Source organism: Sphaeramia orbicularis, chromosome 8 (assembly GCF_902148855.1).
Source record: "Sphaeramia orbicularis chromosome 8, fSphaOr1.1, whole genome shotgun sequence".
NCBI lineage: Eukaryota > Metazoa > Chordata > Actinopteri > Kurtiformes > Apogonidae > Sphaeramia > Sphaeramia orbicularis.
The window spans coordinates 42,718,198-42,743,232 of record NC_043964.1 but is presented as its reverse complement, the minus strand read 5'-3'; the positions used below and the strand labels follow the sequence as shown (position 1 = coordinate 42,743,232).

The window sequence follows — 25,035 nt, the reverse complement described above, 5'->3', positions numbered from 1 at the left end:
AGCACAACAACGCCGCAAACATATGACGATCTTATGCATTTTCACAGATTAAACAGATGTTAATAAAACAGCTGATGTTAATAAAACAGCTGAAGAAGCTAAACTTCTATTATGTAGAACAGTACAAATGTCATGTACACATAAATGCAGCAGGAACATGAGTCAAAAACATCATCAGTTTTACTTATTACACTACCAGTCAAAAGTTTGGACTCACCTGGTTTTACTTTATTTTCATGACTATTTACATTGTAGATTCTCACTGAAGGCATCAAAACTATGAATGAACACATATGGGATTATGCAGTTAAAAAAAGTGTGACATAACTCAAAGCATGCTTTATATTTTAGATTCTTCAAAATAGCCACATTTTGCTTTTATTACTGCTTTTCACATTCTTGGCACTCTCTCGCTGAGCTTCATGAGGTAGCCACCTGAAATGTTATCCAAAAGTCTTGAAGGAGTTCCCAGTGATGCTGAGCACTTGTTGGCCATCTGTGGTCCATCTCATGCCATTTAAATGGGAAGGTGAGTCCAAACGTTTGACTGGTAGTGTATACCTTCACGTACATTTCACTGGTATCATTTACATGCTTTAAGTACAGTTTTATAGGTTTTCATTTAATGTATAGAAGGATGTTCACAGTGAGGTATTAGTACTTTTATTTAAGCACCTATATACTTTTTACGCCACTCTACAAGAGTGAATTCATACATATAAATAGTAAATAAATATACTACATAATAATTTATAGTAAAACATATATTATTATGATTTTGCTTTACCCTCTGTTTATGAGTATCTCTCTTCTCTGATTCATTTGCAGAAGATGCTTGAGTCTACCCTGAATGTCAGCCAGTATGGCATTTTTTATGAACTACCCAAGACACCCATCATACACCTATTCATCCACTGATTCACTTAGGAGTGAATCAACAGGGCAGCAGGGCCATCCAGTCAACCAAACAACCAGGCAACCAGCTGCTCACTCAGTTTCCAGTACATAGACTGTAGGCCAAATGCTAATCTCTTGATTGAACACTCGAAGACAAAGGTTATCACCAAACAAATTTAGTTAAGGCAGCGAGGGGTGAAGGATCTTAGGAGCACTCGCAACTGATCTAATCAACAACACAGCTAAGTTGATTATGAAACTGCAGCAGGAGAGGAGAGGAGAGGAGAGGAGAGGAGAGGAGAGGAGAGGAGAGGAGAGGAGAGGAGAGGAGAGGAGAGGAGAGGAGAGGAGAGGAGAGGAGAGGAGAGGAGAGGAGAGGAGAGGAGAGGAGAGGAGAGGAGAGGAGAGGAGAAACAAAGAGAAGAGACGAGGGGAGAAAGTGGAACAAAGCAGAGCAGATGTATAAAAGCAGAGAACGACTGAACAAAAGAAAAGGCTACAGGGCAGGAGAGGATAGAACACGACAGAGAAAAGAAGGAGGCGAGCAGAGCTGAGAGTGCACACAGGACATGGCAGATGGACCACAGCAGAGACCACAGCCAGGCACACGCCAACAGAACAGGGGAATTGTATTCTGGGGCAACAGCAGCTGCAATAAACTCTGCTGTTATCTCAAAGAAGTAAGCAGCGCTGAAACAAATGCAAGGCTTTACCAACGAGAGTACAGGCAGACAGGGGTTGAAACCACATCTAAAGAGTTTACTGGAACGGACAACAAAGCCTCACTGCCTTAGTGAAGGATGCAGTTAAGCTTGGAGCATGAGTCAAAAAACTGCCCCTGAAAGCTGTGTTTGTACAGGTTCAGATTTCTCATGTACTGCTGACGGTTAATCCAAAGGGGCAGTAACTAAGGCTTCACAGTGAAGCCAGTGTGTGAGGACCTCAAAGAGTAACACTGATGGTGCAAGGTGCTCAAATAAATGTCAGATGAACTCTCCTCTTGAATTTCTATTTGATCTTTTTTTTTTCCAGGAGCCATCTAAATTATTGTTGTGTGATTAAGATTTTAGGGGTAATAGAAAATGCTGACGTCTGCCACGTGGGCTTTGATTGACAGGTGTCAGCGATGGCGTGCCTCCCTGCTGAGTCCAAGTATTGACCTGAATCAAGTTTTTGTTTTGTTTTTTCTGACTGACAGCTCTACTGTTGTATTGTTTGTACTTAAAAGTTACCCACATATGGGCGAAATATGCCTGAAGAACAAAACTGGTTCACTCCTGATATTCTCAAAGGAAACAAAATAAAACCAAAATAAAAAGGCAGTACTGTTTTTTGTCAGTTCAAAGGCTGTATGTTTGATATGTCCTTTGAGTCCTTCAACAATCAAGAGATCATATTTAACCAAACTAACTTGGTCATTACAGGAAAGAGGAGAAAAAGCTCTGGAATGGTTTTATATCTTACTTTCCAGAATGACAGGTGACTGTTGAAAAATGATGCCAGTGAAACTTATGTACAGGCTTTTACACAAGCAGAAAGAAGAGTGAACCTGCCTCAGATACTGAAGTTTTGAAGACTGTCCATATTTAGAGAATTCAGTGTGTTTCATCAGTGAGTATCAGACAACTGGCAGGATGTTCAGAGTACAAAACACTGAGATGATATTTGGTTTTGTGATTTTCTACACAGAGCCTTTCCTTTGTGATTTATCACCTTTTTTATTGTATCATTATTCCAGTACAATTTATATTGTTCAGTAAAGATCAGCTATTTTCCTATATTTAATTTACTCTGATCATGTAGATGTTCCTAAAAGCTGAAAGGTTATTATAGCAGAACAGAGAAAACTGAAGAAATAGTGACTTTTTCAGCAAAGTGAACCATTAAAGCTATACCTACCGATGTGGCATTTCTCACAGCACTTAGTAAAAGTTTGAACATGAACAACCCGCCTCCCTCCAAAGCCCCGCCCACTTCCCTCTGCCTGAGCTCCTACGCTCCCCTCCTCTCTCCCCCTCTCACCTGATGCGCATGGAGGAAGCAGAGGGAGAGGTCCGGTCCACTTTGGTGTGTCCGCAGACCCCTCCCTCAGTAATGAGATGCATCATCCACCTGCCATGGGCCCGCCGCCCCTGTTCCATCAGTACACCCTGAATTTAAGGGTGTGGTCTGTGCAGCGCTGGGTCAGTGTCTTCACTGCACCACGGAGATGAGGTGCCCAGGTGACGGGCGCGCGCACTGTGAACGCGTGGCCTTCGCAAATTTTTCCGTGGACATTTGAGGTTTCATAGTCCATACATTTATCATCCTACATAATCCTACATTGTGTGACATCATGTACATGTACCTGTATGAGTCCCACCGTCATAAAAGCTGACCTTTATGCAGACCTGTTTAGTCCAGTACACCTGACTTCCGGACTTTTATCTCCATCCTTCATCAGACTCCTGTTTGTTCCCCTTGGTTGTTGTTTCTGTTAATAAATCTGTTTTTTCCCTTCCACATGTGCATTTGAGTTTTATCCATACACATCCTAGGCAGACTGTGGTCAGTGACAGGAGAAGCAGTGCGAGTGAAGCGTCAGATTCAGAGGGACACATATCGAATGCAGGGACGGCGATTATGGATGACTGACAGGAGGCTCAGCTGGGTTCGGCCAATTATTTCATTCGGACAAAATAAAATGATTGGTCAGACTTTTATCAGAAATATATGAGAATTAAACATTTTTGAGTTTCAATACCTGGTGGATTTCTTTTATATTTTAGTTTGACACACGCTTATTAGGAGCATTTTAAGATGACAAAAGAAAAGTGTAAAAATGCCACATCATACGGTATAGCTTTAACTGAACATAAAAGTGACCATCTCCATCCACTGTCATTTATCAAACTCCATGGGTTTTACTGGTGAATCAATGATGTCGAAGATGACGGTGTTTCCATGTTCACTACGGAGCCTCTGAACGTCCAGATGGGTCATATCTGATGACCATGAAAAGCTGAATGTTTTCCATTGTTGTTACTGTTTAAAGTTTGAAGGACTTTAGACGCTGGAGTTCAAAAAAAAAAAAAAAAAAAAAATCAGTTTTGATATTAAGATTTCAAAAAGCTGTAGCTTAGAAGTGGTTGGAGATAAAGGCGTACTGTAAATGAGGAAAATATTGGGTATGACTGAAAGTTTATGACAGGAGTACATTTACTCATCTAATTTGCATATTGTGACATCACATAACGGCACCATATTGGATTGCGTAACTTTGAGCAAAATTGAACTTTGAACATATTTACATTGAAATTTTCTTTGTATTTTTGTTTTTTTCTCACCTTATCCTTAAAATAAATGCACTTAAACATTAGTTGGAAGTAAAATGCAGTAAGTTTTAGTAGCTTTCTAGCCAAGCAGCAGAGTAGTGACATCTGTCCTTATCTATCAAAACTAAAACTGAATGAACATTATTTACTTATTTACTAAACCAGCTCAGGACCACATCTTTCAAACTGGATTTTCTTCTTCACTTTGAATGAACACTTACCCTGAAATGGTGTTAGGATTGAAGGGGCACATGTCCACTATTTATTGGTGGAGCTCTATTTGGAGCTATGGTCTGTTTCATTCAGTTATGTTGCTTGTCGCAATATTGAGACTTTGGTGCTTAAAGGGTTAAAGAAGATGGAATCTGCACAAAAAGTCACTGGATTTTTTGCAAGTTTGTGTAAACCTGAGGCTTCAAAACAGTAGTTGTAAACTCATAGATAAATCCAGTTCTACTCTATTGTCTATGGGGCAAAGACTCTCTTTATGTGTGTGTCTATTTGTGTGTATTTGTGTATCGGTCAGTGCACAAAGGGTCAGTGCTTGACTTTGTGTGTGAGTACATATGACCAAGTACTTACATTTTCTACCATTCAGCTGCTTGTTGAAAAAACCCACACAAACTGAACGATACACACGTGTCCTTCCCTGACACTGTCTCTTTTTAACACAAGAAAAACACACATTACCCCACGCTTACGGCTACAGCAGACACCCACAGTGGCAGAGGGGTGAAACTGCCTCAGAATATAATACAGCGCTGAGCTCTGGAGCACAGCACGACAGGGGCTAGTGTTCTCCAACTGAAACGCCATTGGGACCAATTAGGCAGCGCGCAGACCAAAGCAACACCGAATACTGCACTTCACAACCAGTTCAAAAGGCCTGATGCTGAGACGGACAGCTGAGGGGGTGGGGCTGGATTTTTCCTGAGGAAGGGGTATGTGAAGAGGAGCGTTTGTGCGCGTAGAGTATTATTACATAGGGGGGAGGATGATCACAGTATGCAGAGGATGAAGGTGTGTATCTGTGTGTGTGTGTGTGTGTGTGTGTGTGTGTGTGTGTGAGCAGCTGCTGCATCCATGATTGTGCTGATCTATGCCGGGATGCACGTGTTGACGTTACACCAGCTGAACCTGTGCGCTTTTTTAAAGCTGCTGTGTGTAGCATTTCAACATCCATTAATCATCACCACATTAATTTGGAGACACTACTGTACTTGTAAATTAGTGAGTGTAAACAAATGAGACCATTGCTGAGACGACTGGCCTCTACACTGTATTTAACACTGAACGTCATCACACAGCGGGTGTTCACAGGATGTGTGATAGACAGCTTTGGGGGGAAAGAAGTGAGCTGGTTTTAATGCAAACAGCAGAAAACAGCAGCACATTGTTCTTGCACCTGGGCTTCATTCAGAGTGTTGTAATTGTAGCCCATGTTCTCATATGTTCCTCACGCCCCGTCCACACTGACATGGACATGCTAAATATCCACATGAGTGTAGACGGGGCATCGGATGTTTATTTTCAAGACAGTGTGAACAGCACAAATCCCATGGAACCTGACCTGTGTCCTGTGATATAGACTACTCCCATATGTGGGTCCAAATCAGAATCAGATAGTTCATGTCACTTTTACACCATTCTAGATCGACTATAGTTACAGTTCTGCTCTCTGGACCTTCTTACACATGCATATCTGTCGGTTCAAAACAGTGGCCAGTTCACATTAGAATCTGACACTGACTGTACTCTCAGCATTAACCCATAAACACCTGATACTACTTTTGTGGCAGTTCCCAAATTAATTTTTCTCTATATTTAACCTGTCTTAAGTGATTTATCACCATTTATTGTATATCATCCTTTTGTATTTTAGATTTTTCAGTGAAAATCATTTATTTTCCTACATTTAATTTACTGATTATGTAGATGTTAACAAGAACTCAGATTAAAGTTTAGGGTTATTATATTAGAGACAAAAAAATGAAGAAAAAGTAACCTTTCAGTAAAGATGTCAATAGTTACGCACTTTTCATACCCTTCGGCCAAATATAGTGTAAGATTCTGTTGAAAGTTACTGCCCTATAATTTAGATTAGACTGTCTTTGTGTTAAACTTATCACATACATATTTATATTGGAAAGTACTCAGATATTATAACTGCACAAGGCTGTTTCAAGCAAACATATCACATCAACAAAGGGGTCATGTCTCCATTTGAATCCATTTGACCTTGGAAAAGTAGGTCAAGGTGAGCTATTTTCAATAGGCTTCTGCTCCATGCCAAGATGTATATGCTGTGTAAATTTGGTGCAGATATCTCAATGCATTCTTCATATAATGTGATTACATTGTTGGATGGACAGACAGATGGACAGATGACAACATTATTATAATACCCCTTCGGTCAGACATTGGCTGAGGGGTAACAAGAATCTCCATCCACTATCATTAATCCAACTCCATGGCTTTTACTGGCGAATCAATGTTGTGGAAGATGATGATGTTTCTACGTTCACTATGGAGCCTCTGAACGTCCAAATGGGTCATATCTGATGACCATGAAAAGATAACAAACTGCATTTTTCATGAATTCCTTCAACGTATTGATAGGCCATCAGTTCAGAAGTTATTAAACATTTTAGATCAGTAGATTATTTTGGTTGCCAGTGGCTGTTTGGGTCTTTGAGGGTTAAACCTGAACGGTGCTCATTGTTGCAATGTGAATGTAGCCTAAGTCATCCTAACACTGACAGATATCACAGTGACTGACAGGGGAGCAGTGTAGACACTCAAGAGGAAGGTTTTGGAAAACACAGTTCTAATTAAATTATAGGCCATGTTAACACTGAGGATGTCACCACAGATGACAGTCACACCCTGATAATAGCAGCCTACACATTCCTTATTTCTGCAGTTTGGAGGAATGAGTGAGTGTTGCCGTCAGTATCCTAAAATTCAGTCATCCAGTTTTATCCATGTTGATGCATTTTGGCATGAGGTGTAACCAGGGTGGAAAAAATGCCATAATTTAGAAATACATACCTTCCTTCTGCAGCTTATACTCTTAGATAGAAGACCTGATACCATTTTATACTGCTATGGATGTGAAAGTATAACAGCTATGGGAGCTGCCATGACAAAGCCACAAAGCAGAGAAAAGAAGTCTAGTCATGATGGTAGGGCTGTTAACAGTGATGGGTCATTAAATCATTAAATCATGAAATACTCCATTTCTGGTCAAGTCTTTTATGTTTCCTGAAAAATCTGAAAAAAAAATCACTGAGGCGATTATTTTAGGAAGGTGACAATATTAATTTACACATGTAAAATTTAAGTAATTAACTGGTCCATTTGTCTATCAGATTTGATAAAGGATAAAACATTAAGCTCTGAAGTTATCCTGTTCCCAGTAAGAAACATTTCTATTGATGAAACTCTTGAAAGTGCCATAAAGTCTGCAAACAGGAAACCACACAGTCCAGCCTCCACCTCCACTCACCTGAGCACTTCATTGGGGTTGCCTGAGATTGGGGTCTTCTTTTCAGGAGCTCCATGGCACTCAGACTTGAGCAGCGTGTGAGGGCCACGGTCCATCATCATGGTGGAGGTTGCCATGGTGATAATGGCAACTCCGTCACGAACACGGGCCTCGAGGCCATAGTCCCACTCATCGTAGGACACGGAGAGCAGACCTGGAGGGACAGAAGAGAAGAGAGGAGGTTTTAGAGGAGGAGAGGAGAGAAGGATCAGGATGAGGAAGGAAGGATGCAAGAATGAAAGGTAAATAAACCATAAAAATGAGGAAAAGTGAAGAGACGGAGGCATAAAAGAGAGATGGATAGAGATGGAGAAAGTTACAGCTGCAGAGACAGGGATAATTCTGGTGGATATACAGAGTGTACATGTTCTGAACACAATCCAAGAGCCAGAGCACACACTATGTGATGACTCAGAGAACAAATGGATAGCACCCCCATCCTGCCTGACTAATCGTCTATCACCTTGCTGTGTTTGTCCATCTGTCTGTCTAAAGCACTGTCTGTCTCTGTTTGTTGGCCTTTGTACTGTCGGTACGTCTGTTTATCTGTCCTTCTGTCTGTCTGAGTCCTGCTCTGTTTTCACAGTCTGTCTGTTTATTACAATTCATTTGTAGGTTCCGCCTCTCTGTCTCCCAGCCTGGTTCTCCCGGTGCCCTTCCAACTATCAATCAAGCCCCTTCCACGTCTGCCAGGATGCACTTCCTCCCTGCACCTTCTGGCCTTATCTGAATGTGACGGGGCAAAAGAAGCATGTATGGGCCATACGGGGGCATCTGACTTTTTTCTCTCAAAACAGAAAATGTACTTTATTGACTTTACTTTACAGCTTTAGTCATGCAGGGCAAGTTTACTGTTCATTTTCCTTAGTCAATTCACACATCTCCATGGAGTCAGGTACTTATGGAGAATCAGGGTGGTTATATACATTATTATAAATAATTGAATTAAATTACATCTGAGTAGGCATTAAAAAACAAATTATGTGATTTCTAAACTGACTTCTCTAAATCGACAGATTTTTTCATCAGTTGCTCTTTTAATGGACAATAAAAGTGTAACACAAAAATCTAATTATAACACTCATCCATGATTTTAGAGGAATTTATACAAAACATAAAGCACACAAGAAGTGTAGTAACTAATTCCTTGATAAGTGTGTATTCCTTTTATATGCACATTTACTTGGAGCTTTTGTGATGCATTCAATTGTGTTGCTAAAACCAGGTTAAACAACAGGAGTCTGCGTTGAGATGTAACAAACTCTCTGATTGGCTATCACCACCTTCACCTTTCTTGAGGTCCTCTGTACATAATAAACCATGTGATTTTTTTTTTATGTTTTAATGTCTACTTAGACATCACTTCATTAAATTATGCCAGGTGCTATTTGCACCCGGATGTTGCCTTCTGCTGCAACAGAAGTTGAAAAAGCTTTCTAACAAGTGGTTAACGTCATGCTTCCAAACCATGACCTTATAACATTAATACAAAACCTAATTTTAGTGCTAAAACCTGGTTTGTGTATTGCAGTGTGAAGACAGCTGTGATGGGTATGGACTCCAGGAAGAATAGCAATGACCTACGCCAAAGCTAATGGAGATCCAAATAAATGAATGAATGAATGAACCTAATAAAGCAGTTTTGTTACATAAATTACTGAAAACTGGAGCAAAAACACCCTGCAAACAGTGACAACTCCATGTATCCATAGCACTTTTGTGCTAGCACTAACTTACATTGTACATAATATTAAACATTATTTTGTGCCCATATTTGGGTGTTGAGTGAAGAATATAAACCACAAGTCTATTTGCACCCAGGTACATAATCCCTCTGGTCCTCTATGAATTAGTTTTACTAATGGTCTGAAGTAATGCAACCAGTTTTAATTTTGTATTTCTACATGTCTTAAACCCTATGGTATCCAGGCCAGAGAAGTCCTTCCTAACCATCAAGTGTGTGTAACAGGCACAGCTGTAGAATAATGTCAGAAATGTCATCATACAGGTTGTTTTGAACTCTTTTACTTTTTTTTTTTTTTGTACTTCATCAACTTGAGCCGTAAATAAAACTACCAAATACTCAATAATTGTCACATTTTTTTGACCCTTTAAATGTCATGTTTGTAATGTAAACAAATCATATTCTTTGATACAAAAAACAAAATCAGTGATTAACAGCAACATTGGTTAATATGCATTATTATTTTTTGCACTTGTTCAAATGATCTAAAATACTAGCACCTGTTACCGGCTGTGACTAAAATGCACACCGTTAAATGAAAGTATTTAGTACAGAGCATTAGACTTGTTATCTCGGTTTTACAGATAACAGAGGTTAACAAAGTTGCAGAAGTTAAATCGCAAAATTAAGTAACTAACTACTTGTGTTCATTAGTACTCAGTAAAGCAAGGTAATCCCTGTTCTAGTCTGTAAGTGTGTTGGTGTAATTAATTCCACTTAGAGTAACTTGTCCAACATTGAGTGAAACCCAGTGAAGAGCTGATTACTACTGAAAGCCATAATGCATCTGTTCAAACACAGCTGACATTTTGAAAATGAGTTTCATTGATATTAAACTGCTGTTATTGATAATATGATTAAATCATGACAAATAGTCACCATTAATTGATGACACACAGTGCTGAGCCTGGTGCACAATGTTGATCTCTTTTTAATGACCAATTATTTAGTGCTCTTGTTCACTGCTGTCTGGATTTTATCACGTTTGGCCTTGAGCTCAGCTCACATGGGGTCAACTTGTTCTGGATCCATTTTGGAGCGTGTATTAATTTTATATCAGTATCATTAAACCTGCAGTGGTTGATAGTTTTTTGGCATCACTGGACAAAAATCCCATAATTACCTTTCAGCATATGGTAATTCAAGTTGTGTGACAGGGCATAAGAATTCTGGATGGTGCTTTTGGGCTGTAGAAAATCGATCTTGATGAGGCAAGGTTTAGGCTAACTATTGACAGCTGTAATTACTGACAGTTATTAAGACTCAGACAATTTGACTGCTTTGCTCCGTGACTCGACACAGGAGACGCCATGAAACTGCATCAGACTGTTTATATTTGTATTTTGATTTGGACAGAGAAGAGAGAGCTGCAGAAGAGAGGTGTATAGTTTTATGTTCTGCTGTTTTTTTTCACTTGATTTTCAGTTCCTACACCTTTATTGAATGTTGCATTCAGGTCCAGCTTTTTTAACTTGTTAAACCCTGGGCTATTTGTTTCTAGTTGGAATGATTTCAATTTAACACAAAACAATGGATTAACTGATAGTAGAAGCTTCATTCATGTAAGAAAACAAAAAAGGAATAACGAAATTCATAATCATTGCTTCATAATGAAACCATTATTTTTGCTCTTCTTTGGCTTGTTCAATGACTTTTATCTAGCCTGGCCAGACATCCATCTTTCTCAATGGGAAATCTGTCTGGAATCGCGGGACTTGAATCCAAATATGAAGGCGGGACTAAGGCGCTGAGTAAACCATCACAAACTAGAAGCACTCGGAGAGCGCAGACCTCCGCCAAGGCTGATCAGTGCCCCCCCCCCCACCCCCACCCCCCCCCCCGATCACCACCAAAATTTAATCATTTCTTCCTTATCCCATTTCCAACAAACCCTGAAAATTTCATCCAAATCTGTCCATAACTTTTTGAGTTATGTTGCACACTAACGGACAGACAAACAAACAAACAAACAAACAAACAAACCCTGGCAAAAACATAACCTCCTTGGCGGAGGTAATAAGATGTACGTGACACTTTTGTCAAAGAAACTTAAGAATATGGGGTGTAATCTGTAATTCAGTCCTTATTTTTGAATCAAGTAAACACCCAACAACAGTTGAAAAGAGATTTGCGGACTTGGAACTGACTTTGAACCGTGACAAAAAGAAGTCGGGACGTATGATGCATTGCGAAACACCCACCCCCCAGATTTATGATTGGTTTGATACAGAACAGATTATGCATATTGCACTGGCCCAATTCCAGACTGTTTTCTCAGTATTGAATACACTGAGAAAACCAGATGGCTAGCCAGGCAAGTTTTATCGGTTGTAAAATAATACTTGTACTGTTGGATCTGCTTAGTGTTGGCTTAGCGGTGCAAAGTTTGTTGCATTGGTCTGTTGTTTTACATAATTGTTCATGATGTATTGTCTTCTGGTTAGCTGTTAGCATGTTTTCTGTATTTACTAATTTCAGTGCTTCTTATTTGTGTTCTGTTTGAAAATTTGTTGTTTTGTTTTTTTAGCTTTTAGCTAATGTTCGTCTAGCTACATGGCTGTATATCATGTGTATATTGATAAAAGCACTGGGTAGGGTTACCATGGCAACACAGACAGAATACTGCACTTTAGAGGCTATGGCTTCATCCTCACAATTAAACATTGATTTCCACTTAAAAAATGAGCAGAGTAAAGCCACAAAGCATTAATCACCTTCTTCGAAGTTCACATGATGGCAGCTAAAGAAAAAAGGAGGAGTCTTTTTCACTCCTTGCTGTGATTTGGCTGACAGTTTAATGTGGATAGTCTCATGATCAAAAGCTTGGATGTTATCTAAGCTCTCAGGTGCCCTTATGACTTTTGGAAAAGGCCGGTAGCTTTCATCTTTGTCGTTTAGGTCCCATTGGATGCCTCTGGGTCTGAGGTCACACGGTTCTCATTGAAGACAATTTATCTGGCTATCTGTCTTCCATTATCCTCCTTTTAATCTGGCCCCCCTCTCCCTCCATCAGAGGGTCTGCATCTGTCTGACAGCGTATGACCACATGTCAACCACTCCACTACCATGTCAGTGGGCAGAAATAGACAAGCGCCCTGGCAACCTGCCTTCCTCCCGGGACCTCTGTGCTGACAGCTCTGGCCCTCCAGGACCACATCTAATGTCACACACTGTTGACACTTTCTCAACACTCAACCACTTCCATCACTTGTTCTTTTTTTTTTTTTACACACTTCAATTTTTTTTTCATGGCGAAGATTCCCTCATAGGCATATGCAGTATACTATATGTACATGGGAGTGCACAGCATGTGTTGTGTTGCATTTTCTGTGAATAGCTTTCCTACATGTTCCTGCTGTTCTCTGTGTGTATATATACTGTATATTCTTACATCTCTGAGGAGAAGTTTAAATGTCACAACACAGATATGTCAACTGGCAGCTGAGCAGCACTCTGGCAGCTGTAAAGCCATTTTCTGGCCTGTAAACTGGCTACAGTCTCTTTTAGAGTCAACCACCATCTCACTGCCATAGATACACACTCATATACAAAGAAAATCACAGACTGCAGACATACAGTATGTACAGCCAAACTGATTGAAGAACATTATGGCTGACTACTGCAGGACTTGGTATGTTTGAGGGTAGTATATGATTGTCAGTGATGTCAGAATGGGTGGTTACTGTTGCACAGGCTTTGGAGCTGTGGAGCGTAACTCTGATCAGGAGACAGGATGGATGTTGGACTGCCAAAGGAGGCTAAAATAGTGAGTGTGAAGAAAAAAAATAAATATATGAAATAAAGGAACAGCAGCACAAAGTAAAGGGTAGATAGGAAGGAAAGAAGGAACAAAGAAAGTGGGTGGAGGAAGATGGTTCCCCTGAGCGCCACTTAAAGAAGGCATCAGTGGATATTACCCATGAGAATAGGAGGCTCTTCATCACACATGGTGCAAATTATTGAGTGTGCCCAGTAAGCAAATTAACCCCACAGCTAGCATGCACCTTCTGCTGAACCCTGAACTGGATTCACTCCGCTGGAGCACACAACAGCACATCGTCAGTCACATGCATTGCCATGGGAAGCTGGTTAACTGCTACTGCACATAATCCTGTGCCTTTTGGAAAATTCAGGCAGTGCAGAACAATCTTCATCTCTGCTTCTACAAAAAAAAAATATCTAAGCACAGTGTTGGGAAGTTTATTTAAAATGCATTAGGATATAGACGGTGAAATCCACCTCACATCTTTGGAATGTATCTCTAATACATTGCTTTCATCTGTAGTTAAATCTGGCACAATTGCTACCCTAATGAATATAGATTAGTTAAAGATACTAACTCCATATTTTGTGCATATACTAAATGCTCTTTCCACTGATATAATTGTTTTTATGCTAGACTTTGTCATACATGAGCAATACCTGACAACAGATGTGAAAAGACATTTTTTCATCTTTAATGACTCATCAATTAGACGATCTGATTTGCTTTAGAAGAAAACCTAATCCCCACAGTAGTTCTATAACTTGAGAAATAAACAGGATCTGAAGTGATGTGGACATACACCAGGCTGAAAATGTTTACTTGTTTTTTTCTTTTTTTTTTTCTTTTTTTTTTTTTTTTTTTAGTTTTTGTAGGCAATAATTTGGGTGGATTTTAGTAATGACTTATTGACCTTTGCATCTTTGTGTGTACCCCTCATTTTTACAGTAAAATTAGCATTACATCCCAATTATCAAACCAATATCTCAAAAACTGATGAAGGTATGAGGCTGAAATGTATTTTTGGGGACTATTAGGACCAATCAATTTTTTACTGAAAGTACGGAGCAGCTCTGAGATGTTTCGTCTGGAGGTCTGTGGTGATATCATATGGACTGACCCAATTACTAGTTAGCCCTTGTGTAACTATGTTTATTATTTAAAGCTACAGAAATTATAGTATTTATCATATAGTTATATAGATGTTAGAGGTTTCTATTATTGGTACTAACAGCTGCAGTAGTAGTATACCCACTGTTAGTACCTGTATTTGTAGTAGTATTAACAGTTATGGGTTTGTGTTCTAGTTACTGATCGTTATACTAGTAACAGCAGTTCTAGTTATTAACAGTTATTCCTCAGTTTGTTGTATATCCGTATTTCTCCCCCTTTCTCCCTCAGTCTCTCTCTCTTTCTCTTCTTTTAACCCTCTCTCTTTAACCCCAATTGGTCGACGGAGACCTCCAAGATCATCCTCCAAGACCCGGGGTCTCCTCCAGGTTTCTGCCTGTTAAAGGACATTTTTTTCTCGCCACTGTCACCAAATGTTTGTGTGAATTGGCTTTAGAATCTGGTCAAAACCAGACTCTAAATGTTAAGCGTCATGAGATAACTTTTGTTATGATGTGGCACTATACGAGTAAAAATTGATTGATTGATTGATTGAGAAGCCAAAAGTAGTGGAAAGAACACCAGAATGTTAAAAAAAAAACAAAGATACAGACACAGATAGATGACTGATGCTCCTCTGCACTGCTATGGGAAAACAAAGCCAACAAAGGAGTAGAGCTGTAGATCAGTGTCTAATGGAACTTAAAGACAGTTAATCATGGATTTAACTTCCATCAGTGGCTAAAAGAAGTAGAATTTCTACAACCTGAAAACACCGAAGTCTTATTTCCTGTCAGAATACTTGAATAACAAAATACTAAAATCTTGACATTAATGATGCTAAAAATACTGTTGGATATGAAGCTTTAACTGTATTTTATTACTTTATGATTTCTTTCCGTCAGTACTTCAACCTCTGGTAAACAAGCTGTACACTGTACATTGTATACTGTCAGAGCCCTTTTCCAGATTTCTGAAGGAAAATAATGTGTAACTGCCAGCACTGAAATTGTTCTTGTCCAATGACAAGGCCACCTGTCTTTGTAGCTGCTCCCCGACATGGCAGACTCTGGTTTTATTAACGCAATGTGCATGAGTTTGATTGGTAGACAGAGAGCAATCCAAATACACATAAAAGAACCAAATAAAAAAACCTGAAAATATGACAGCATACCATCCAAAACAAAACAAGCCCAGATGCAGAAACAGCACCTTGAAGCCACCCTACCCACGAACTCCAGAAGATACACTTTTGCTTTGCATCATTTCTGTGTCCTGGAATGCCCACTACACGGAAATGATACAAAGCGATAGAATTAATGTTACAATTTATGTAATGGAGAACTACATTTGGATATTGATCACCGACACTTTGACAAGTAGCTGCAGTTTAATTACATAACACCATTACATGTACCTAACATTGCAATACAGCCTGGATATACAGCACAAATTACAGCCTTTCAAGTGCTTTTAGACAGCTGTTTTAGTGCAGGTTTTACAGACTGCCACTGCTGAAGCTGTTATGTAAAATATTTCCATCACAGTCATCTTAATGGCTGAGGGCAACATAGATCCTGCAGCAGCATCAGCATCAGTAATATGAGCAGAAACTGAGCAACCTGACTTACGCTGTTTGTACATTTAGACACGCAAACTAGAATTCACTTTAAATGTATACAGCAGCTAATGTATACAGATGACACCAAACAGAAGAACGATCATGTTAAAAATACAAAATTTTACTGATAATGAATCATTACTGTGCTAATATATTTCTGTCACTGTGTTGTTTACCTTAGACATACATTGTGTAATAAGCATTATTATCACATCCTTCATCAAACGTTGCATAAGTGGATGACATTTAGCCGACTATCTGTCATTATGTCCCAAATGATTCATCCCATGATAATTCAATGTTAAGTGAAAGGGGTGTGTGCGTGTCCATCACAGCAGCCGCTCTGCCAACTCCACGCTGTAATCACCCAGGCAGTACACGAGCTAGTCACGATTATCTCCGTGGCAACATAAATCACGAGGGAAGTTTGTCGTTTGATTTACATAACTGATATGGTGATATATCAAACTTTATAGAGTGGAACCCTAATTTGGATGAGACAGACTGACACAAACACACAACAATACAAGCAGAGTTTTGTTCACCCTGGCCAACATGCAAACACTCCTGCTCCCCACTATCAGCACCGAAAGCCATTTGATTACACTCACCCATTATTTTCTCATGCAAATTAAACCATGAACCAATCGCACATTTCACAGACAAATGCGCGCAGACATTACACACATAGACACCGACAGTCACACACACACACCCCTGACTCCCATTTAGACTAAATCATCCATGGGTGTCAATAAGAGAGCAGAGGTAAAAAGTTTGAGTTATGGTGCTTGAACGGAACAACGATCTGTGGTTCCCAGAAACTGCTGAGGACAGGCAGCAGCAGCGTAATATCTCCCCTTCACTGTAAATCAACAAGCCAAACACCAACAAATTATCAGGCTTATATGTCTGGGGTGCATATACTATCTGCTTTGAAGGAACGATATTTTGCTTTTTTAAATGGAATTATGAATTTTTAAACATTTCCCTGTGGTCTACATAAACTGTAAATGCTCTGCTTGGGTCTGAATTCTTCATTAATTCAACCCCACAGGTCCATCTTCAACCCTATTTCTGAGCAATGACACCAAAAAGGTCATTTTGAGCACTGGCCCTTTAAATGCAAATGAGTCACTTCACGCCCCACCCCCTCCAGGTTGTTGACTGTGCTGTTCTGTCCCACTCAACCACTTGTGTTCCATAATAAAACCAACAACTGAACATTTTAGGTAACTGGGTAATCAACTCAAAGTTTGTACATATTTTCAGTATGGACTACAACAATGTTCATCGGAAGTCTTGACCTTATATGTGCAAATGTCGTGATGTAACTAGTTATGGACATAACAAACTAAGAAGGAATTAAAACGGGTTGTACAAATCCACACGTCTTTTGTCAAAATTAATATAAAGATAGCTTTACAGCACCTGGAGGGTTCAAATTCAAACTTTTTGAACTGTTAGGGTCCAAATACACAAGTAAATGTACCAAAGACTAATAAAAGTGGGTTTAGCAAATATGACCCCTTTAAGGTTTACTCTCCTGTAGTGGGTAGAAGACGCTGAAGTCATTTAAAGCTTCAATAGTTCTCCAGGTGGCAGCATCACTAAACAGTTAAAGGTTTGATTCCTACTGAGCACTGGCCTTTCTAAAAGACTCAGAGCCGTGTTACATGAGGTGCTCTGACAGGTGCGCTTGACAGATTGCGTGAGCAGGTTAAGTGCTTAATGCACCCCAACTTCGGAGTCACTTCGGCTCCTGATCCGACCTTCAAAGGTTAGAATGACCTCCAGTGGTGTTGCAAGGGCGGAGATACTTATCAGGAAAGGTCAGCTTGTTTTGTTTAGTGTTTGTCTTCCAGAAAAAAACAATCCAAACAGTCGACTGAAAATAACACTTGGAAAGTAACATTCAAACATTTTTAGTGGCTGGGTATTCCTTCTGTTGTGTGAAGGAGGCCAAGCAGAAGTCAGTCCTCCGCAGATGGATAATGCCGTCTCTTGACCATGTCTTTGTTTTAGTTACTGGCAATTTGTCATTTTCACCTGGTCTTTGTTTTTTCCACTTTGCACAGAAATATAACAGCTAATGGGCAATTTTCCACCTCATGGTACCATCTCGACTTGACTCTTTTTAGTTTTCCATTAGCTAAAGTTGTGTATAATACTTGCACTTTTTTGCTGTCATCTACTCCCATTGCCAAAGGTGATGGGAGAACGCTGCAGAATACCAACTGGCCAGAGAGTCATCACTATCACTGCATCATCATCACAAAAGAAGAAACTGAAGAACTTCACTGAACTGAACTAAAAAAACCTGGCATTTAGATAGCCTAGTTACAATATTCCACTAATGTTTCTATCGTTCCGGTGTGTGTTGTGTTGAAAGTGATACCACAGCAGTTTTATGTGGCATCGCTATGACATCCAACTACACTGAGGGGGCACTATAATGTAAAATATACTAAAAAAAATACACAGCATGGTCAAAAACCTATCCACCTGGATTTAAATCTCCAAAATAGTTCATTCCATTGGATATTTACTGCAGTTATTAATAGGTTTCAGCAGCACCAAGTTCTTTCACCCAAACTAATGCAGTGAGTAGCTTCTCATTTCTGAAACGACCATCAGTTTGATAGAGAGCATAAAGACTGGAGAATGCCAGGATTCATCAGGCTCATTGGGCTTCTAAAATGTGATTCAGGGAGCATGAGCCATCATTTTCACACATGCATTGGATACCACAGACCTGAACCCCAGAAGACTTTACACAGTGGTCCAAGTGTTATCATCAATACAAGATCTTGGTTAAAAACTACTGCAACTCTGCACAATAAATGTTGTGGGATTTACTGTCATATTTCATAAGCACTGTGTGGAATTAATGATGCTACAGTGAATGTGGCCTGTAATCAAAGTTAAGTGGTCCAATTAAATGTTAAGCATGGGACTTATTTTTGGCCAGGTTGCATACATGGTCCTAAAAGTGAGTAGAGATGACTTGAGGTGGTACCATGTCGTGGAAAAACACCATAAGAGCACCACTAGTGACCAGGGCAAGAACCAACAATAACAGTAACCTGAAAGTGCTGCTTCAAACAGTGTGAAGCGCTGTCAGCATGACCAATCAACCACACAAAAATGCTCTAAAGAATGAAAGCCCGATCTTTTCAACTTTGTAAACAACAGATTGGCGACAGAAAATCTTCAAATTCCTCTATAGAGCTTAAGATTTCCTAAAACTTCCTGGAAATTGCATTAAATCATCAACAAAAAGTCAAACTAGGGTCAGTAAGCTTTATGGCAGCCAGTGTTAACAAGCTTTACACAGAAAAGTGAAGGTTTCTTGACTTAACTTCTCATTTCTGCTTCTGGGACTCAGTTTTGTCTCTTTTTAAGTCAAACAACAGTGAAAGCGTTTGATATTTGACACACCCGTGACCACATACGTAGTACAGAAATGCACGAATTAATTACCAGTTAAATAATGGTGCACATACCTGTGGGGAACTCTGCAGGCACTACAACAGTGTCTCCAGCGACCAGAGAGGGCACTATCCATGTGTAGCCGTAGCCAGTGATCCCTACAGAGTGAGCCACCTCGAAGATGGTATTGGCTTCTTCTTTTGTGCAGTAGAGAAGAATGACGGGGCTCTGCAGCTTCTTCAGCTGGTTCTGAATCTTTGAATCTCCATCATCTACGGACATGTCAAGGAGTAAAACTTCCTCCAGTTCCCAGCCCACAAAGCTGTTCTCGATGGTGCTACGGATCTGGAAGGAAAAGAGAAGAAAAGAAAGATGATGAGGAAGGAAATACACTCAAAACGACAGATGCCGTAGGGATTTTACTTCAGATTAGTGAAGTGCTGTTGTATAAGGTACTTATCCATAGTGTAATATGTGCTTTTTATACTTTGGTCATTGAATTCTCTTTTCAGGAACTGGTATTAAAAAAAAAAAAAACGCAATGTTGTAGGGCTTTCGTTTTTAAATGACAAAAATATGAATCCAAGCAGCAAAATCAGACAGCCCAGAAACCGAAGCCGTTTATTCAAAACCACCAGACGAACCTGACAAAAACAGCAGTCTTACCTCACAGAACAGAAGGTCTACTGCTGCCTCTATTATTTGTCTTTCTTATTGTGGAATATACCCCAAGAGGCTGTGGTTTACAGCAACTTTTCCAAGGTCAGTCAAAATTACAACGTTAAGTGACTAAGGGATCAGTAAGATAAAAACCATCTTCCAAAATGGAGAGCTGGGTTAAAATTAACTGATTATTTAGTTAGACATCCTCACTAAGGTAACTGTGTGGTTGTTGAAGTAGTGTTCAGTTCTGTTCATTCCACTTTGCAGATTCAAAGTTGTTTCACTGTAGATAGCAGTGATTTAATTATGTAATGCCACATATAAAAGATAAAATGCCAATGTATTATCTCATTTTACATTTGGTAATATTAACACTGTACAGACAATTCACAGTGCTGTTGTAAGTCAAAATCACTGACTTTACTGCAGTTCTTGTCTTTTTCAGTAGCTCAGTCACTCTTGATTTCATTTTATTCTGATTTTTCTCCCTCCTCTAACCCCCCCCCCCCAACTCCAAGAAGAACCCGAACTATCTGTTTTATAATTGTTAGTTTGACACATTAATTTTGATCCAATATTGCGAACAAACTAAGAAAATAAATCAAAACGCTTGCAGACCAGAAACTCCTGTGATCTGCAGTTAAATCTGTTGTTTTAATCCTGGGAGTCTGGTGGCTTTAGGGCTTCGGTTGTCCATCATAAAAGCATGTCTGGGTTGTATCCAATGCAATCTATTACAAATAATAGACGATAGATAAGTACCTTCAAATTAACTCTTAAATAACAATGTCTGTTTCAGTCACTTAAATATGATGACAAATGTTAAAAGTCAGCTTTGATGTACTGAATGAAGATTTAGATTTGATAGTGTCATAAGAGTAAAATAAAAAGGCTTTAGATGGCCTGTTTTTGACATGTGTGCTCATGTTGGCAGATGTTTTTGTATTTTTTTTTAATATTGTGCATATATTATATTGTGCATATATTATATTATTATATTGTGCACATATATAACTGTATTAGGATGAATTAAGATGTTAGATTAAGCACCACAGCACCATTGTTTTTCAAGTGTGACAGTCTTGTAATAATGTAGGATAATGAAATTCATTTGAGTGGGATATTTTTAGAGTTTGTTAGAAGGGTTCAGAGGTCCCATGGGTGGCTCTCATTCGATACTTGGCGAGCTTGTCTCTAATAAGTATCATATATTTAAATGTCATTATTATTTATTTACACAGTAAATCTCTTTGTACGACATCACTATTGAAAGTCTTCAGAGGTGGGAGGTTGTTCATCTTGCGTCGTGATTGTTTGTGCATGTCGCTTGTGGTGTGTGTGGTTACCTTGGTGACAAAGTCCTGGTAACCCGGGTAGTATGTGGTGACAATGGAGAAGATGTACCAGTCGTATTCTTCCATGATGTTAAGTATGACTGAAGCCTGCTGCTCAATGGAGGGGCCGAATTGAAAGAACATAGAGTTGTCATCCTGAAAATGACACAAACACACACACAGGAACAGAGAGGCAGGGTTATGCAACAATATTGGCCTGAGCTTTAATTTAGTTGGCTTTACACACAACAGAGAGCAGCTACTACTTAAAGGACAGAAGAGGTTTTGTAATATTATTGGTGTGCACATTAATTTAGTTGACTTTATTCTCTGCCTCACAGAGGAGACAGGCGAGGGGACACCGGTGGACTTGTAACAATACTGGTCATGATTTTCATTAGTGGACTTTATGACTTTAATGAGTTTGTACACAGAGGTGGCTGCAGGAAATTCTGGGAACTGAAAGCCGCTGCCCTTGACCTCATCGATCATTTCTTCTAATTTGCTTTATTAAAGGAATAACAATGCAATTTCACTAGCTATTACACAATGGATTTTCTTAAACAGCACATGCCTGCACAGGACTCTATGGAGATTAAACAACCACTAACTAGGTTTAATCTAAATATGAGGGGCACAGAATGCACTGTAGGGATCCACAAATACGGGATTTTCAGGACTACTAACAGAACTGACAAAAAAATTGATGGAAATGATATAGAATTACATTAAAAATGAAAATGCAGGTGTGAAATGTTTACAATAACTCTCTTAAGTAGACAGTTAATCAAAGAAAGTACAATTCAATGATATATTCACAGATCAGGTATATAGCAAAGGGACTGTGGTAATCATTTATGGCAAGTTTTACAAACAGTTGCACAAGAATATAATTGATATGGTGTAATGTTAATTTTCTCACTGAAACACTGAAGTTACAATCATCTGTAAACTTTCATGTATGTTCACACTCCCCACCTTTGTGCTCATTTACTTTAATTTACTGCTTAGATGTGATTGTTTAGCTGTTCATTGGAGCATTCTGAACCATAAAAACCTTACGTAAAAGTATGCACGCACCATAAAGTAGTCATTGTGCAGTAAAATAATCCCTGTCATTGTTACTGTTACGATGATATATGGTGTTTTTGGATTAATAATACTGCTGCCCTTATGTGTAGGTTGCATTTTACTGCAATACAAGTTTAACATAGAGCTAAATTGAAGTACTTTACACACAGCCTGGCCATAAGCACAGTACTCCCCCAGATTTAATTCCAGCCATATAATTACCACAGTGATTAATTTGTTTGTTTCAACCAGTTCTTTAACTCTTTAACTGATGTAGTGAGTAGCTTCTCATTTCTTAACCCATAAAGACCCAGTGCTACTTTTATGGCAGTTCCCAAATTTTTTTTTTTCTCTCAATTTAATGTTTCATAAGTGATTTATCACCATTTATTATAATGTTATCCTCTGTGTGTGTGTGTGTGTGTGTGTGTGTGTGTGTGTGTGTGTGTATATATATATATATATATATATATATATATATATATATATACACATATATATACATATATATATTTAGTGAAAATTGGGTATCTTTCTGTATTTAATTTAGTGATTATGTAGACGTTCATAAAAGCTCAGATTAAAGTTGAGGGTTATTATATCAAAAACAGAGAAAATTGAAGAAAAATGTACTTTTTCAGTAAAATCTATCATTACCTGAACATAAACCAAGTGTCTCCATCCATTGTCATTGATCAAACTCCATGGATTTTACTGATGAATCAACATTGCAGAAGATGACTGTGTTTCCACAGTAACTACAGAGCCTTTGAACATCCAAATGGCTTATATCTGATGACCATGACAAGATGACAAATGGTATTGTACCTCAACTATTTCAATGTAGTGATAGGATTAGTGGATTGACAGGTATTAAACAGTTTAGGTCAGTAAATGATTTGCTTGCCAGTGGATGTTTGGGTCTTTATGGGTTAAACAACCATCTGTTTGATAGAGAGCATAAAGTTTGGACTGTGTTTACATGGAAATAGTCATGTGGTCTGATGGGTCTAGACTGACTGTGTTCCAGAGTGATGAATGAAGTGATTACCCATCATGCCTAGTGCCTAAAGTACAAACCTGAGGGAGCAGTGTTATGATCTGTGGTTGATACAGTTGCTCAGGTCTAGGTTCAGCAACGTTATGTGTCCAAAAAATGACAGAGATAGGTGTTGTGACATTGCATAAGTTTATCGAAACAATACCACAGCAAATGCGTGATGTAATTAACACTAAAGGCTAAATAATGGTAAAGTTTAATATTAGAGTGTAGGGCCGGGCTATGTAAAATTCCAGAATCTCCCTCCAGTTTAGAGTTTTGATGAATCTCAGTGGAAAGTGACATAAAAATCAAGTGTTTACCTATTTACTGTGTCTGATTCAGGTCCACATATGGCAGTGGCCTGGATCAGATATACAGATTAGAACTGAAAAGATCAGATTCTATGTATGTCCCAGATTTGGGCCTGTTTAGCCTGTAATGTGAACACACATTCAAAACACACAAGCAACAGGGTTAGTCTCGCTAAGAATATACACACTGTTCGGCATTTCCTTTTCAATATTATTGTTATAAATCTTTGAGGTTTAGACTGACAAATGTTATCAGATAAGAGTTAGCTGTTAGCTCCCCCAGACACACAGTTTCTCCTCCAAAATGTCAAATTGTCAAGTCATTGGTTGCATTTGACACCGGAAGTTTTACAGGAAATCACAGTAATTATGGTAACACATAACAAAAGTCAGACAAATAACAGGCAGTTGAGTGAAATCTGGCCTCTTTGTCCAAGACAATGGACTCAAGACCCAAGATAGATCTCAAGTACTACAACAATAACAATAACCTAGAAAGTATATATTTCTTTCTCATTCCAGTGATGAAATGGCATCCCTGGAGACGAGAGATGTAGCTGCAACAGAGCTAAAATAGTGCATTTAAATTCATTTCTTTATTGGAAATGAGATTGAAAACGGAAACAGATAATCTAAAAATGCTGAATATGAAATCTGATAATGCCCATGGCTGATAATCTTTCTATTCCTGAGGTACAGTATGTCAAACAGCGGTACAGTCAGAGACAGACGCTCCAATAAAAATCCCTCACAGGCTCATATTCGAGCTCGTGTCTTGCCATCAAGTGCTGAAATGGAATATTGAGCCGGACAGAAGAAGAAGAGGAGGTGAGAAACATTAGTCTAGACAAGACGCTGCAGTTCCGCGACATGTTATTGTGTGAGCATAAGTGAGCTGATCCACCTCCTGCCGACACAACATACAGTAGGGTGTTTATGTTGCTGGGTAAGACTCTGGGTTTATGAATGAGACATTTTTTGTGTGTGTATTTCATGTTTAATTGTATAGGAAAAAATGAGCTGTAGCTGACAGCTAGGCAAGGCAGAGCAGAACAGGCAGGGTGTTGAAATCTCTCTGGCTTCTTATGGCTCTCTCAGCGCTTCACTCAACATCAAACGCTAACCTGCTCCTCCCAGGGGATGCACATGGGTTGATCCGTTACCTTGTTTCTGCATTAATGAGATC

The 25,035-nt window shown here is 39.1% G+C and overlaps 1 protein-coding gene across 1 annotated transcript in view; it reads right to left on the bottom strand.

Annotated features, from left to right (window-relative positions):
* Positions 1-25,035, bottom strand: part of grin2ba (glutamate receptor, ionotropic, N-methyl D-aspartate 2B, genome duplicate a) — a 177,722-nt gene that overhangs the window by 49,132 nt on the left and 103,555 nt on the right. Inside the window, 3 exon segments of the mRNA XM_030140426.1 lie at positions 7,720-7,912; positions 19,503-19,773; positions 21,438-21,581. Coding sequence (XP_029996286.1) covers positions 7,720-7,912; positions 19,503-19,773; positions 21,438-21,581 — 608 coding nt within the window.